Source organism: Panthera onca, chromosome A2 (genome assembly GCF_046562875.1).
Source record: "Panthera onca isolate mPanOnc1 chromosome A2, mPanOnc1 haplotype 2, whole genome shotgun sequence".
NCBI lineage: Eukaryota > Metazoa > Chordata > Mammalia > Carnivora > Felidae > Panthera > Panthera onca.
In genome coordinates, this window is record NC_138340.1 from 98,838,509 (window position 1) to 98,853,869 (window position 15,361).

General features: G+C 37.4%; 1 protein-coding gene across 3 annotated transcripts in view; it reads left to right on the forward strand.

Annotated features, from left to right (window-relative positions):
• The window catches only part of DYNC1I1 (dynein cytoplasmic 1 intermediate chain 1), a 314,065-nt gene that overhangs the window by 39,400 nt on the left and 259,304 nt on the right, over nt 1-15,361 (forward strand). For all 3 annotated transcript variants that reach the window (XM_060632523.3, XM_060632522.3, XM_060632525.3), the window contains one exon: nt 2,258-2,348. In XM_060632523.3, the coding sequence (XP_060488506.1) occupies nt 2,258-2,348 (91 nt within the window). The remainder of the gene's footprint in view (nt 1-2,257; nt 2,349-15,361) is intronic.

The window sequence follows — 15,361 nt, forward strand, 5'->3', positions numbered from 1 at the left end:
TTATTCAAGTCTATTGTAGATCTTGGTTTCACTGCTAATTGGCATTTTTATTGCAACACCCCTCCTCCAACTCATTCATTTGTAGTTAATTGTCCACAATCTCATTTTGTGACTAGGGTTTGGATATTGAATTATTTGGTTTATGTGTGTTGAAGGTAAACTTCTTCATGATGTGTTTATTCTGTCACTTCATTGTGTACCTCTCATGTGATCATTTATTTTATTTCTCTTTATCCATTTGCTTTCCATACATTTCAGGATAATCCTGGGGTGTCTGTGAAACTACATGATAGCCAATATAGTAAAAAAAAAAAAAAAAGACTTTAAAAATAATGCATATAAATAGATACAATATCAAGTCTTCATTTCAAAATAGTTTTTGTTTTTTTAAATCCCACCATTGGCTTTTATATTAAAATAAATTTTTATTTATTTCCATAGTTACTTAAACTAAGAATAAAAATTGTCCCATGTACAACAAAATGACAAGTATTTTATTAATATAAGTAAGAAAAAGCAATATGTAATAAGCTAATGAATTATTAAGTGTTACTGGATATAATTTAACATATATACACACAATTAAAACACCATAAAAAAGTATTTTATACTGACCCTCAGTTTGCATTAGGTAAAATCATATGTCTAACAATTATAGAAGGAGCCCCTACAAGATGTTGGTTACTTCGTTTAACTCCTTTATGGTATGGAAGATGTAACCTTTGGGATATTTGGCTGATGGACCTTCTTTGAGGAGCTGACAAACTTCTTAATACTTAGTTGACTTGTGACATAATGTAGACACTTTGCAGTAATCCATTATGTTTTTGCCTCAAAATAGCCTTTGAGATTCTGTTGCAGTGTGAACACTGGTTAAGCCCCATAGTCGTATGTCCTATTTTCCTCTATTCTAAATAAAGCCAGCAATTAAACTTTAAGAACAAAACAGTTAAATATCTCTAAACCATGACCACTATGGCCAAATTCTGAGCTATCCCTGCATTCCTGCCAGGGGACTTGGTGAGAGTGGCGCCCATTTTCAGTTTTCATCCATCTCTCCAACTTACCCTCTGACTTACTACGGAGGGTAATCAGTGAATTAATTATGGGAGCTCACGAAATTCCCAGTTTCATGACAGATCTGCCGTTGTGTTATAGGATTTGGACAAAATAGTTAAACCCTTTACTCTATTAAATAAATAAAAGGAAATTGCACATGATTGAAACCAAATGGGAATCTACACTTATGTATTGAAGTTTCTTTCTGCCCATATGGCTTCTTTGGCATGTGTGATATTGAGAACCCCCTGAATTTGTCTGGCCTGGAGCCATCTTGGCTATTTGGTGCAGCTTCTATCTGAAGGACGTTTGGCTTGTACCTGAAGGACAGAAAAAATATATATATACATTTACATTTCCTGTACCTTTTTTCGTTTCTTATCCTTCTGTCAGATTTTCAGCTTGCACTGACCTCAATCTTCGAACTTATTTCTCCGGTCTTTAGAATGGCTGTTTACTTTTGTGCCCATGGCAGTGCCTTCTAGCGCTGCCGCAGGCGAAGGGAAGCAAGTTCCGAACACAGTAAACAATACAATGGGATGAAACTATTCATTAAATGTAAAAATAAAGCCGCCTGGCATTTTCCTTTGTTTTGAAAAAGATTTTTAAATTACCAGGTTCAACATTTACCCTTTCTCTATCTGTCATTTAGTCTCACATAGTAAATGCAGTTTATATTCCACAGAGAATTGATTTTCCTCCAATGTAGACATACAACAGACTTTCCTCTCTCTCTTTGACGATTTAAAATTATTCAGAATTACTTATTCCACAATGTTTCAAAGTTTTATAGACACCCACTTTTTTAATAGGTCACATCTATACTAACAAAATAAAGTGGAGTATTGAAATTATCTGGATAGGTCACCCTAGAGAGATATTTGAGTTGAAATATCTGGATAGCTATTTTGATTCTCCATTTCACTTTGTTAAGGTGGACATGGCCTTAGAATCCCTAAGTTAATTCTGTCTAAATTCATTTCAAATTTTAATTTCCAAAATATGAAAAATTCACTTGACTTTCTTCCTTTTCTTTCCTTTTTTTTTTTTTTTTTTTTTCCTTATCCCATCTTAATCTCTCCTGGCCATACAACCACTTTAATTTGGGCCCATTTGTTTTGATTTGTCTGACACTGCTCTTCTCCAGTGCAGTCGCTGCATTTTTTAACATGGGATACCTGTTATTTTCATTATTTAGTCCCAACCCCTATGTCTCCCTCTTCGAAATCAGTGAGCACTCCCAGTGAAGCTGGAAGCCAAGACTCAGGAGACCTGGGACCATTAACAAGGTAAGAACTGTCCCTCTAACAAAGGCCAGGGGGGATGTCAATATTATAAGAAAACAGAGGCCAAAAAACACCATGCCACTCTGTTGTGTGCTATTAAATGTCCATGCATCTGCATGTATACTCAGTCAGTTTATATTTAGATTTATGGTGGCTTGCTGTTTTAGTGGCATAGAAATGATTTTGAGTACTAGAAATGATAAACTTCTACCTTATTTTTCCTTGATTGGGCTAATTTAGCACCATGTGTCTTGTTTGACAAACACAACCACATCCATTAGCTTAGGCCTAAAAGAAAGAGAAGGATCAAAGGCAAGTGGAATATATATCCAGCTTCTTATTATTCTACTCTGGTTTGGTTTCCATGGGAATTTTTGTTAATAGAACACTAACATGTTCTAACCCTTAATTTAATTTTTTAAGCGTGGTGCTTATTGACTTAATAGTATTGACTAATTTGATAACTCAGTCCCCAAAGTGTTTTTATTATTATTACTAATTATCATGATCATCAGAGTTGACTGCTCTGTCTTCTGAGTCAATTGCCAGATTTTTATTACACTATATATACTCAGAAGATTAGGTAACTTCTGAAAGTGAATATATAGACATTTTCTAATTTGACCACTGAAGGGGTATCCAGAAGGCAAAGATGCGAAGAGAGAAAAGAGAAGTCTCATTAACATGCATGGAGTCATGGTAACTTTCTTAAGCCAGTTGCCTTTGCTAGGACTCCCGTATGCAGGTGCCACAGGCAGGTGATGTTAATGAGCTGGGCGTGGGGGCCTGCGGCAACTGGCTGGGAAGCACCATGGCTAGGCCAGATGGTCTCCTCACAGCTCAGGCTGGTTGAGCTCATGTGGAAATACGGACCCGATTTTTCCACATCTTTCCATTTTTCATTAGAAGCCAAAAATTAAGGGTTTCATGCAAAAATCTCCTTAATGTTAAACGTTAATGACTTTGTTAAAAGTAGTTGTGGGGCGGCTTTTGTCTCTGGGCTGGCAATTTGTGACCTCTGTCTTTGACTCGTAATTAAGATAAAAAAAAAAGTAAAAATAAAATAAAATAAATAAAATAAAATAAAATAAAATAAAATAAAATGCTTTACTAAAACTTCAAATAAAAAAAAAAATCATCCACCACACTAGTGTTCTAACAAATCAGCCTTTGCCTTGTCCATGTATCTTTCTATCCTTGTCTACCTGTGTATATTTCTTGTTACCATGTGTGTTACTGCGTGACAGGTAGACAATTTTGCATTTTTCTTTTTCCATTTAACACATTATCATAAGCATTTTCTTTTGAAAGGACATTATTTCGAGGCCGAGGCAATTTTGGTAGAGAAAAATATGGAAATCAGAATAGTCTAGTATTAGCCTGAGCTGTAGCGTTTTTGCATTTTGTGTGTGTATGTTTCCTTTTTTCTTTCTGAAACCAATATGTAAGTAAGACTGGAATTGTCTCGCCCATATCTGCCTGTTGGTGTGTTTCAGAATTGAGTATTTGTTTTATACAGGGAATTTTGAAACAAGTGGACACTACTTTCAGTTTGAGAAAAATGGAAGTAGAGATTCTGTGGGTACCAGGCTGGTTTATTTTAGCAAATCGCCTTTGTGATTTGGGGGCAGCACACGTCTTCTCTCATCTTTTGCTTTGAACACTTCAAAAGGTCTTTGAGAGGAGGGAAAAAAGTAACAATAACACAGTTCTGTAAGATCTAACATTTGTTCAAGAGCTGGCACAATATAATTACATTCCTTAGGGGGTCCATTGGCCTATCATTAAGTTAATATATTTGCCTGTTTCTATACAATGATGGTGTTGTGTCATTAATGCTCAGCTTCAAGGGGGTGCATTTGGCAGCATTAAATTCTATTATTGACTTCACAGTTGATGAACCCTTTTGAAAACTCTGTAGAGAAAGCTGACCTATGCTGTTACTGCTTTGGGGACAGCAGCAAATATTTCTTCTCAGAGAACATCACTCTTCATTTTTCCCCCACTTATATGATGTTTTTGTAACTTAATGAATCACTTTGGAAGAGGTACTGTCTACTCCCACCCCGAGTAAATTCCAACTAGCTTCCATTCTTGATAGGACCGTTCTGGCAAGGGTGGGCAACTAGAAGTCAATGAGCAGATTCCTTCCTGGATGCAGGTTTCATAGGAATGCAAGAAAATTGACACTGAGGAAATGATGATTTTCAGAAAAACTGAGCACAAGATTTGCTTGAGGAATAGGAATATTAGGAATATCTTAGGATATCTTGCCCTTATTTTGGACTAAGGAAAATCCCATGCAAATTTATGTCTTTGCTTCTATAAATAGATATGAATTAATTTCAAGAGAAACTTAAAACTTCAGTTTTTAAAATTCCACTTGGAATATCTTTTTCTATAGAAGAAACCTCTTTGAAAACAATTACTATTAACTTTAACACGTCATAAAACATGACTGGGAAAAAGACTTGGTAAATCCTGAGGATATAGCTCTATAGTCACAAATTTGCTGATGTGTGTGGAATTTGGGCTCTTTGAAAAGTGGAAAATCTTTCAGAAAATAACTCAGAAATAAAATTAACACATCTGGTCCTACCTAACGGTGCACATACATTCTCTGATCCATCTGTCAGAATCTAAAACCAAAACTGAAATTTTCTTTACAGAGCCTAAACTGGCAAACATTTCTTATGTAACCTCTGTGAGTGGTTAATTTGCAAAGTGGCACATTTAATATACCTTACGGAAAAGTTTAAAGTAGGGCTTTAAAAAAGTCAAGTATAACAAAAATTACTTTTATTGATTTTTAAGAGCAGTTGAGTAAAGGTTTTAAAACCAGTGAATAGAAAGTAGAAATATGTAATCATTTTTCAATTATACTAGTGTGATTTAATTTTAACTTAAAGGGTCACAATTTGTTTTGCAGTTTCTGCTTCTGTTGGCATTGCCTGCTTCTCATTTGCAATTTACATTTGTGGCATTTTTCTTTCTCTTAATTTTGGTGGAAGCAATCATTGCTCAGTTAATTATACTGGGCAAAGAACAAGCTCTTAGATATTAAAAAATCTATTTTATTAGTAAAACATTTGGAAGACTAGTTTTACTTAGATTTAAAAATCCTGCATATACTATATGCAACTGAAATCCAACACAGTATTAAGAAGGTACTATGCTATGATTAATTAGGATTGGTTAAAAATTTCAAGGATATTTTAGTGTAGAAAATGTGTTACCATAATTCAGCATATCAAAAGATCACAGAAGGAAGAGTGATCATTTAGTAGTATTTAGTTAAATGGTACTTGAGAAATTTAAACACCTATACCCATATTTTAAAACTTTTTGTAAATGAAGAATAAAAATATTTTTTCGCAAAATGTTAAGTATTAATCTCAAACCAACAGCCTATATCTTTTATACACAAGAGTGATGCATCTAGTACTTTATAGCCCTGAAAGAAGAATGACTTATATTTAGTTGAATAATACATGTCTCCCTTCCTCAGGAATGGCAAGTTCCTTGAGGTCAGGGAGTGAGTGATATTTGATAAATGTTGGTTGAATGAGTCAACTATTTTCCTAATTTTTACAGATGAGGACACTGAGGCATAGATAGAATAAATAATTGTCTCAAGTTCACACAGAACATAGCTACAGTGCTAGGTTTTAACTTAGATTGTCAGAAATGTTCACAATCTATACCACTACCCTACATGATCTCTGACAACAGTTGATATAGGTGATATATCCCTATATCACCTATAGGGTGATAGGTGACTTAACCCAAAAGGTTATTATTAGTATTAAATAAATTAGTATCTGTAAAGCACTTAGAAAGGAGTCTGTTACATGTGAGTTTTAGCTATTGTGGTTTTTTGTTTTTTTTTTTCACCTGTTTCCAGTGGGAAGAGATCTCTTTAGATTCTCTCATAAAATTTGTTGGTGTCATTTTCAAGTTTGATGATGCTGTATCTTCATCTAAGTAATCATGTAAAAAAGTTGAATGTGACAAGGCCAAGGATGGATTGTGGTCCATGTCCCTGGACACCACTTTCTGGGTTGTCCAACTCTTAATCCCTAACTTTCATAGATTCAACCAGAAATGAATCTAAGTGGTAATCATTCACCCACCTTTATTCTTCTCATTCACATGGATGGATCACAGGGGACTTTGCACCAGGGTCCTTCTCTTGGTTAGCCAAGATTCCTTTGGCTTCTCAGGGCTAAACCTAAATTGGAGGCTGTACTAGCCTGCCTAAACCCAGGCAGGTGTATTGATCTCATAAAGTTCGCCTGACTACCAGGGTGTAAGCAATACCATGTCCCAAACCTGATTCAAGGAAGAAAACTTTCAAAATGATTTGAAAAATAAAGTATGTGTTAATACGTTAATATTATACAATTTATTATAATAATAACACCTATCCCATAGCATCGTTAGCAAAATAGTCAGAAGGAGAGGTTACTGATGTTTGCCTTTGGTGAGAAGTGGCATGGGGTGATGGTAGTAAAAGAATTAATTTCTGTCTTCTTTTTCAACTGTATATGGTCTTAACACCATCATTAGTTCTATTTTCCAAGTGATTAGGACATTTGAGTTCCCTCACATTTTATTTTTAATATCCTCTTAGTATTATGGAAAAAACATCCGTGCATTTTGTGTAATTAGAAGATATGGACAACCAAAAATTAGAGAAAATTCATATTCCTACCACTGGAAATTATATTCTTAGTGTATATTCTTAACACCTTAGTGTATGTTCTTTCACAAAATATATATGTCTGAAACATATATATATGTCCAAAACATATATGTCCAAAATATATATATGTCCAAAACATATATATGTTAAATGATATCATTATACAAGCTGTTGAATTTGCTTTTCTAATTGAGTGTCTCTCTTTTTCCATTTCAATACATTTTCATCTTATCTAATATCTACACTTTTTTTCAGATTTCCCCAATTGCCCCAACATAATCCTATTGTATTTAAAATCGATCCCTGTCCTCCCAGCTCTCAGCATCTATTAACCAGAACTCTTATATCCATAGATTTTCTCTAGGGAGGTAAGGTCCCTCCCAAGGGGTCCTAAATGCAGCAGCAGAAGAAATGTCTTCTGAAGCACTGAACAGGAGAACAAAGGTATAAAGGGGAATGGATTAGAGGTCACTCAGACTTTCAGCTTTTTGTGCACTCCAGATTAGAATTTGGGACAAAGGAGCAGTTGTCTGCACACCCTATGCTGTTTGATTTAAACACTAGGCTTCTATGTAGTAAATATTAAGTTTCATGTTGACAGAATCCTTCGGTAAAATTTAGATATTTGATAAACTCTGTCTTTTCCTGATCTACTGCCCAATGAACTCTCAAATAAGGAAAGTAGAATAATTTGTTTGTGGTCAAGTTGTGCGGGCTGCACCTACTTATCACTTTCTTCTCTCAGTGATTTCAGGAGAGGAAAATGTGCTAAGAGGCAACATGGGGTTAATGCCCAACAGAAAATCTTAGGACTTTCGTTTTTATACACAATTGAATTTCATAGGATTCTCTAGCACTAGATAAGCCTCAAAGGACTTTTGATCCTTTTTTGGTGAAACCATCATCCTTTTCTAAGGGGCTCTGATGAATCAGAGGCTAAAGGGAAGATATTAAGGTTTTGGTAAAGGTGAAAAAGTACAATAAAATAATGTAATTATTTAATAAGCCTTGGAGGAAATTTAATAAGCCTATTAACATTTTGTATATACAGAATTTTTTAAATTACCATTATGTAAGGAAAAGTTGATAGAATGCCACCAGTTAGTTGCACTTCAGGGAGACCAATATCACTGATTCAAGGCTGGTTAGAATTCAGTCTCTTTGGACATTAAAATAAAAGGCACACCTTATGATTTTCTTTTTATGTAGCATGTGAATGGATGAAACATTTGTGATATCTTACTATTTTGTCTTCAGGAGAATGTACTATAAAAGCATACACATTATGGTCCCAGTAACACAGCAAGCAAGGGGTTGCTGAGCTTTCTCGTAGAAAAACTGCTTGCTTGACAGCAGAGCCTCCATGAAAGATGTGGAAAGACATGTCCTAGCTCTGTGATGAGAAGTCTTAAGTTTCTTCTTGAAACCAGCTCAGATGGGCTTCCTGCATGGCTTTGGTGTGGCCTGTAGCAGAGCTCAGTGTTCGGTAGCCAACAGAGGAAAGATTCTCACACAGTACACTAAGAAAAATACTTTTTAAAAGACCCAATATAAGTATGTATCTCACTGTCTCAGTCTTCTTTCTGATATCAGAAGATCTTTATCATCATCATTGCCAATCCCACATAAGGAAATAGTTGGAGTTGGAAAGTAAAACGTGAACACATTATTTAAATGCCATCCTTAATTAATTGACATCATGTTAAGGACAGTGACAGATTGAGTGATATTCCAGGTTTTTAAACGTTCTTATTATTCAGTGCATTACCTTTGGAAATGGCACTTAGAAAAATAGGTGTTTGGGGGTGACACTGACTGGAGGCTTTCTATTTGGCATTATGCTTACACTGGCCCAAACTGTTTTATCTGATTAGTGACTAGTGATTTGTTTGACAGAGAAGACATGTGGAACAGGAGTTCAGAGACTCTGGGATTCAGGGGAGTTCAGTATCCTGCCCTTGAGCTGTCGCTCCACCTTAGAAAAGGAAGAATGTGTGTGAGAAGTTGAGGTCCAGTGCAGTGGCTTCAGGGACTAAATAAAGTTTGCTGAGTTCATTTGGCAGAGAAGATAGCTGGCCGCCTTTGTATTCTCAGCACAGCTCTCAGCTTGGGAAACATCAACGGTGTTAGGCCAGACATGCCCTGTTTTATTCTTTCCTTTTCTGGTAAAGAAAGTAAAAACTATTTCTTTGGGAATCAACTTGCCCTCACTCCTCCCACCCATTGACAGAAAAGGCAAGAACAGATCTACTCATTCACTAAATAGTTAAGAATTTATTGTGTGAAAGATACACAGTAAATGTTGGACCTGCAAGGAAGATAAAGAGAAGGAATTTTCTCACTTGTAAGGAGGCTGTTTCCAGTAAATTGACAGGTTTATTGCTATGTAATTACAGCTCTCAAATATTTGTACTCATAGAGATGAGCAGTGATGTCATAAACCATTATTCCTAAATTATCTATAATTAATTTGTAGTATATTCATTTGGGACAAGTGATTTTGCTTCATTACTACCCTACATAGAGTCTTGACACATACTAGGTACTTGGTAAATATTTACTGACTTGTGTGTATGTGTGTGTGTGTGTGTGTCTATGTGCACATACTTATGCACAGGCTCAGCTTGCAAAATATTGGGTAGGATGGGTGCAGGACAAGAAGAGTGATGAAGACAGAGGTAACAGCAGGATAGCTCAATGTCGCTGGACAAGTTGCTTGAAGGTGGACTTTGCTGAAAGAGAACTACTGGCAGTGGTTATAGGATTGAGGTATAAGGCAGGGACTTTGTCACAGAAGCAAGGCAGAAATCCAGCCACTGGAGTCAGGGCAAAAAGTCAGAGTGGGGACTATCAGTGTGTTTGGCTTGATGCTGATACCTTTGGGCTTTTTAACAGTGCTCATTATTTCCTGTAAGTCATCCTCAGATGTGGTCTTCAATCCAGGTTTTGGTCTGTAGATTATCAAAGAGAACTGCAAAATAAGAAGCCCAAGTGTTTCTCTATTTCTGTCCCAGAGAGACAAGTTATTTCTGAATGAGGTTATGAGGTTATTGAGGACAAATATATTTAGAGAGCATGGCATTTGAGCTGAGCCTTACAGAATGCATATGCTTTGGACAAGTCGAGTTGGGAGAAAGGGCATTCCAGATGGTGGAAATGCGTACACAAAGGAAAAGGGCTGGGGAGTATGGGAAGTAGAATGCATGTTAAGGAGCTGAGTCTGGAAAAAAAGGATGACCTTTGTGATAGTTGCAGTCCCTGCCTCCCATTCCTGGTGGCTGTTTATTGAATTCACTTGGGAAGTTGTTACAAACACAGGTACCTGAACCGCAGGTCTAGGTGAGGCCTGGGACACTGTAATTTTATAAAGCCTTCAACTCTGAGGATTGGTGGGGAAGTATTGGTCTGATATAAAGCCTTGAAGGCCTAAACAAGGGTTGTGGAGTGGAAAAGGAAACAAAAGACAGATGAGACGCAAAGGGTGAAATGGCTCTGGTGTGCATTTGAGTATCTCCAAAAGGCATGTGAAAAAGTGGACTTGGAGCTCAACAGTGATGAGGACTTTGTGGTTATTTTTTGCAGAAGGTCAATAGACATGGATGGGATGACCTAGGGTTAGGGTACAGAGGTGAGGGAAGGAGTACCCCTGAATGGGGAATGCTTGGCTTTGTAGGGATGCCAAAATTGGCCATGGGATTTGATGATTTGGAGGTTGTCATCATCATCACCATCACCACCATCCCATCACCATCAGCATCATTTTTGTTTTTATTATTGCTTATCATGTTTTGTTTCCATAGGTTGAGTTTCTGGAAGTAAAACAAGTCCAGAATAATTCTGTGTTAATTGTTATTGCTACACACTGGCATGCTGCTATTCAAAAGAACTCAACTGATTTTAAATGCCACCAGAAGTGTATGCAAGTTGAGTGTTAGCATGACAAATGACAGAATTCTTAACTACTGGCTTCCAAATATTTATCAGTCATTAGTTTCTTACAACCAAAGAAAAGGCCAAAGCAAAGACACTCTTTAGGGAAGAATTTCAAGGCTTTCTACTCAGAGGTTTAATAAAGATGGGAAGAAGAATGGAAACCAGCAACTTGCTGTTGGTAAAAGCTGAACAGGGAGAAGTTACACACTCATCAGAGAGCAAGGTATATGCAATACAGACTTCATGTGTTCCACTCCTAAATTATACTTTGAACAAATGGCCAGGGATGATTGTTGTTTTGTTTTGTTTTTGAACTTTTACTTCTATCTAATAAACTGAAACTGGGCAAATAAAATTGGACCAATGGAGGGAGAATTTTATAAGAAGTTACTGATGAATTGGTAGAAAGTTTAAAATATAAAGTTCTGTTAGTCTCTGAATAGGTCACTGCTAATGAAGAATTTTGAAATTTTGTCTATTTTTTTAAAAAAATGTATTGAAAAACACCTCGTCTCCCAAATTGTAAACTAAATGTTACATGGTAGGCTTTTTGAGATGAGATGCCAGAGGCTACATTGTCTGGCACGTATAGGGTCGAGTAAGTGAATGATTACTTTCCATGAGGTGGGAAGCTTCTGTACATAGTAGTTTGAAACAAAGTTGGGAAAGGTCTCAAACTGCCAATCTAACTGTGGGACCATAGAACCATGACAGTGCCCCCTTAGTCCAGAGTAGGCAGAGAATTACTGGGTTATTCTGAATCTGTGCAAACATCAGGTTCTCCATGAAAGATCAGAAATCTTCTCTTAGATCCTCAGAGAGTTAATCTAAGAAATAACCTAAACCTAATGAATGCAGACAAATGCAGCTTTTAAAAATGAACAAACAAATAATGCCAGGATGGTTTTCCATATAGGAACAGAAGACAAAATCTAACAGACATAGTTAAAGAAAGATTTCATCAATCAGAAAGGGTTTACTTGGGAATCCCATAACTGGGGGAAAAGGGAGACTCTGAGAGCACTGAGTGGGAGTATGTCTTGTTTTGTGGAAAGAGGCAGACATGATGTGGGGCAGGGGGTGGGGGTGTGGGTAGGGCAGGGAAAAGCTGTAGTAGTAAAACATTCAGCTTCACTTTCTCTAATCCCAAACACACTACTGGTCATCTGGCTTCTCAGGATGCTGGCCTTCAAGGAGAGAAGACTTCATCCAGTGTGTGTAACTGCTCTGCCTGGCAGTTATTGTTCTCATGATAAATTGGTAAATTGACACCTAAAATATAACAGGCTCTTAATAGACCTAGTAAACCGTGTCAACTGCTTAAACCCAATAAACTAGGCACTAATGAAAATGAGTCTGTTACATCCAAATCTTAACCCTGTCCTTCCAAAACCAGGTCAAATGGAATCTCTGATCTTTTTAGAGGGAGAGTGTTCCTCTTCTCTTGCTTCCAAAGGATAATGAGTAGAGTCCAATGCCTGGTAGGCTGGCACAGAGTAAACACTCACTGAAAGGAAATGATAGCTGTCATTATTATTCATCTTTCTTGTGGCATTTATTTATTTTTTCAGCTAACATTTATTGAAACTTTAAACTGTGCCAGGCCTGGGCAAGTAATGACAACTACTTTCTTTTTTGTGTCTATGTTATCATTATATCATTAAGTACAAACATTCATACGTCTCATTCCTTCACTAAAATGTAAGATTCTTAAGTGCAAGTCCCATGCGTGTCCCACACCATATCTGTGGCTTATATGGCATGTTTTACTTTCTGCTTAGTTCTACCAAACTATTTATACATGTTTTATCTCTCTATAAGAGTTGTAGTTTTCTTGAGAATTCTTTTCATCCTCTTTCATAGTATTTTATATGTTAGGCCTTTAATAGATATTTATTGAATAAGAAAATGAATGCTCTTGTCAAAAATATCCTCTCCCTGCATGCATTGATTGGTCCATTCCAAAAATGACTGACTAGAACCAATTACTCTACTAAGCAGGGTGATTTCTATATAACAATATTTTGGGGTAGTACATGAGGTTCACAAATGTTTGTTTACTTACAATTTCACTACTTCCTCATTTAAAAAAATAAGCTACCTGGCAAGATTTCACACTACCCAAGAAGCTGTGGGGAAACCATCATTTTATTTTCAGTGATACACTAACTTGTTATGAAGATGATCGGGAAGTAAGGTCTGTGTCAATTGGTTATAAAAACGGTACCAATTGGAGAAGAGAGAACTGAAAGGCAGTTTAATAATCATCCAATGATTTAAAAGATTCGGCAGAAACAAAACAGAACAAAAAGCCTTTAAATGGTCTCTAGGCCAGCATCTTCATTTTGCTGAGGACAGAGAGCTCCGTCAGGATGCACAGTACAGTCACATCCCAAACACAAATCTCCCACCCAGAGAACCAGGCGTGGCCCTCTCCAAGGTCCTGCCATCTATGGAGAAGTTCTGCAAGCTTGCACAGAAGGCATTCAGCCCACGTTTCATACACATGTCTAGGCTACTCGTGGAGACAGAGACAACCTTTGCCCATTTAATGTATTGGCTTTAAGTTCTTTTTCAAAGAGAGAGTGCATTCTGTGCAAGTCTGACCACCCCACAGATAATAATGGGAAAATGAGAAGAAAATAAAAGAGGCACACCTGGTAGCATCCTTGGCTTGACTCCCTATCCCACTGCTCATTACTGACGATGACTATGGTTTCTTTTACTAAATAATATATGTGTGACTGTGGGGCAGGACCGCTGTGGGTTTGTTACATAGACCAGCCCTTGTTGTTCTGACTGAGTAAAGGCAAACTCCAGACTGCTGACCTGTAGACTTTTTTGAGTGGTTCTGATGGAATCATCATTTTTACCTCTTAAGGATACAGTGAGTACAGATGAGCTGTCAGATAAGTAACAGGACAGCCAGACCACCTGGGAGCGGCTGCATTCTTCACCTGCCTGGGACAAGTGAAAAGATCAAAAAAGGTCGTCCTGTAAGGAACCTCAAGGCAAATTGAGGGCCAAGTAGCTGACCCCACCCCTTATAGGGGAATGCTTCTCACAGTCAGCCAGAGCCAGAGGCTGCTGTTCTGTCTATAGCCAAAGAAATGCCCTTAAAGATAAGCGGTTTGATTTCCAGGGATACATGATTAGCAAATATGAATCACTGTAACAGATTCTGTTACTTCCACCATTTGAAACAGGTGAAGGAATCAGTGTCCAGAACCTGAAAAGGCTGCATTTCTCGAGCAGAGAAAGAGTCCAGACCAGGGGTTCTCACCCCTGGCTGCACATTAGAATCACCTGGAGAGTTTTCAGAAATACAGATGCTTGGATCTCACCCTGCACATTCTGATTTAATTGGTCTGAGAGTGGCCTGGGCCTTAGGCCAGGTCTGAGTTAATCACAGGTTTAGAGGCTGACATATTTGAGGATCTACGATGCTTTCTGTCTGCTGACGAATGAAAGCAGTAGTCTAGCCCCGTCATTCTCTAAAGGTGGTTCCAGGGTCAGCTATAAGCATTACCTGGGAATTTGTTAGAGTACAACTTCTCAGGCCCCACCCCAGACCTACTGAATCAGAATTTCTGGGGTTGGGGATGAGCATTCTGTAGTTTTGTAAGCCCTCCATATCATTCTGATCCTTGTCAGAGTTTGAAAACCCACTGATCTAAGTCAAGACTTTGCTACTCAAAGTGTGGTCTTACAGACTGGTAACATCTATGTCCCCTGGAGCCTGTTAGAAATGTCACAGACCTACTAAATCAGAATCTGCATTTCAACAGTATTCTCAGGTGTGTGTATGCACACTGAAAGTTGAGAAGCACTGGTCTAAGAAACAGTGGCTGATTAGTATTCTCACTGGATTTTAGTTGTGATGTTTCAGAACGTCCAGGTAAGAGGACAAGAGCACAGCCAGAGCTGGTAAGGAAAGCTGTGACTCTGCATCTGTTACCTTTGCAGGAGGAGCCTATAGGTAGGATATTGACTCAAAGAAATATCCGTAGTAGATATAGTGAATGTGGTAGTAATAAGAATAACTACTGTTTACCAAACAGTTACTTTGAGCTTTATAGGTATAATTGCATGTAATCCCTGTAGAAAACCAGAGGGAGATCATCCATCCACTCATGCATGCATTCAACTAATATTGTATTATGTAAGTATGTATGCCAGGCACTTTTCTAGGCATATCTCTATAATCTAGGGATATAGCCCACCCACCCAGCCACCCCCACCTATTGTAAGGCTCAAATCTAGATGAAATAGCCAACAGTAATAAATACACTGATGCATAATAAAGCCATAGGTGTTATGAAGAAAGGAAAATGGTGTAAGGGACAGGGATGAAGACTGACAAGGAAGTGCTACAAGG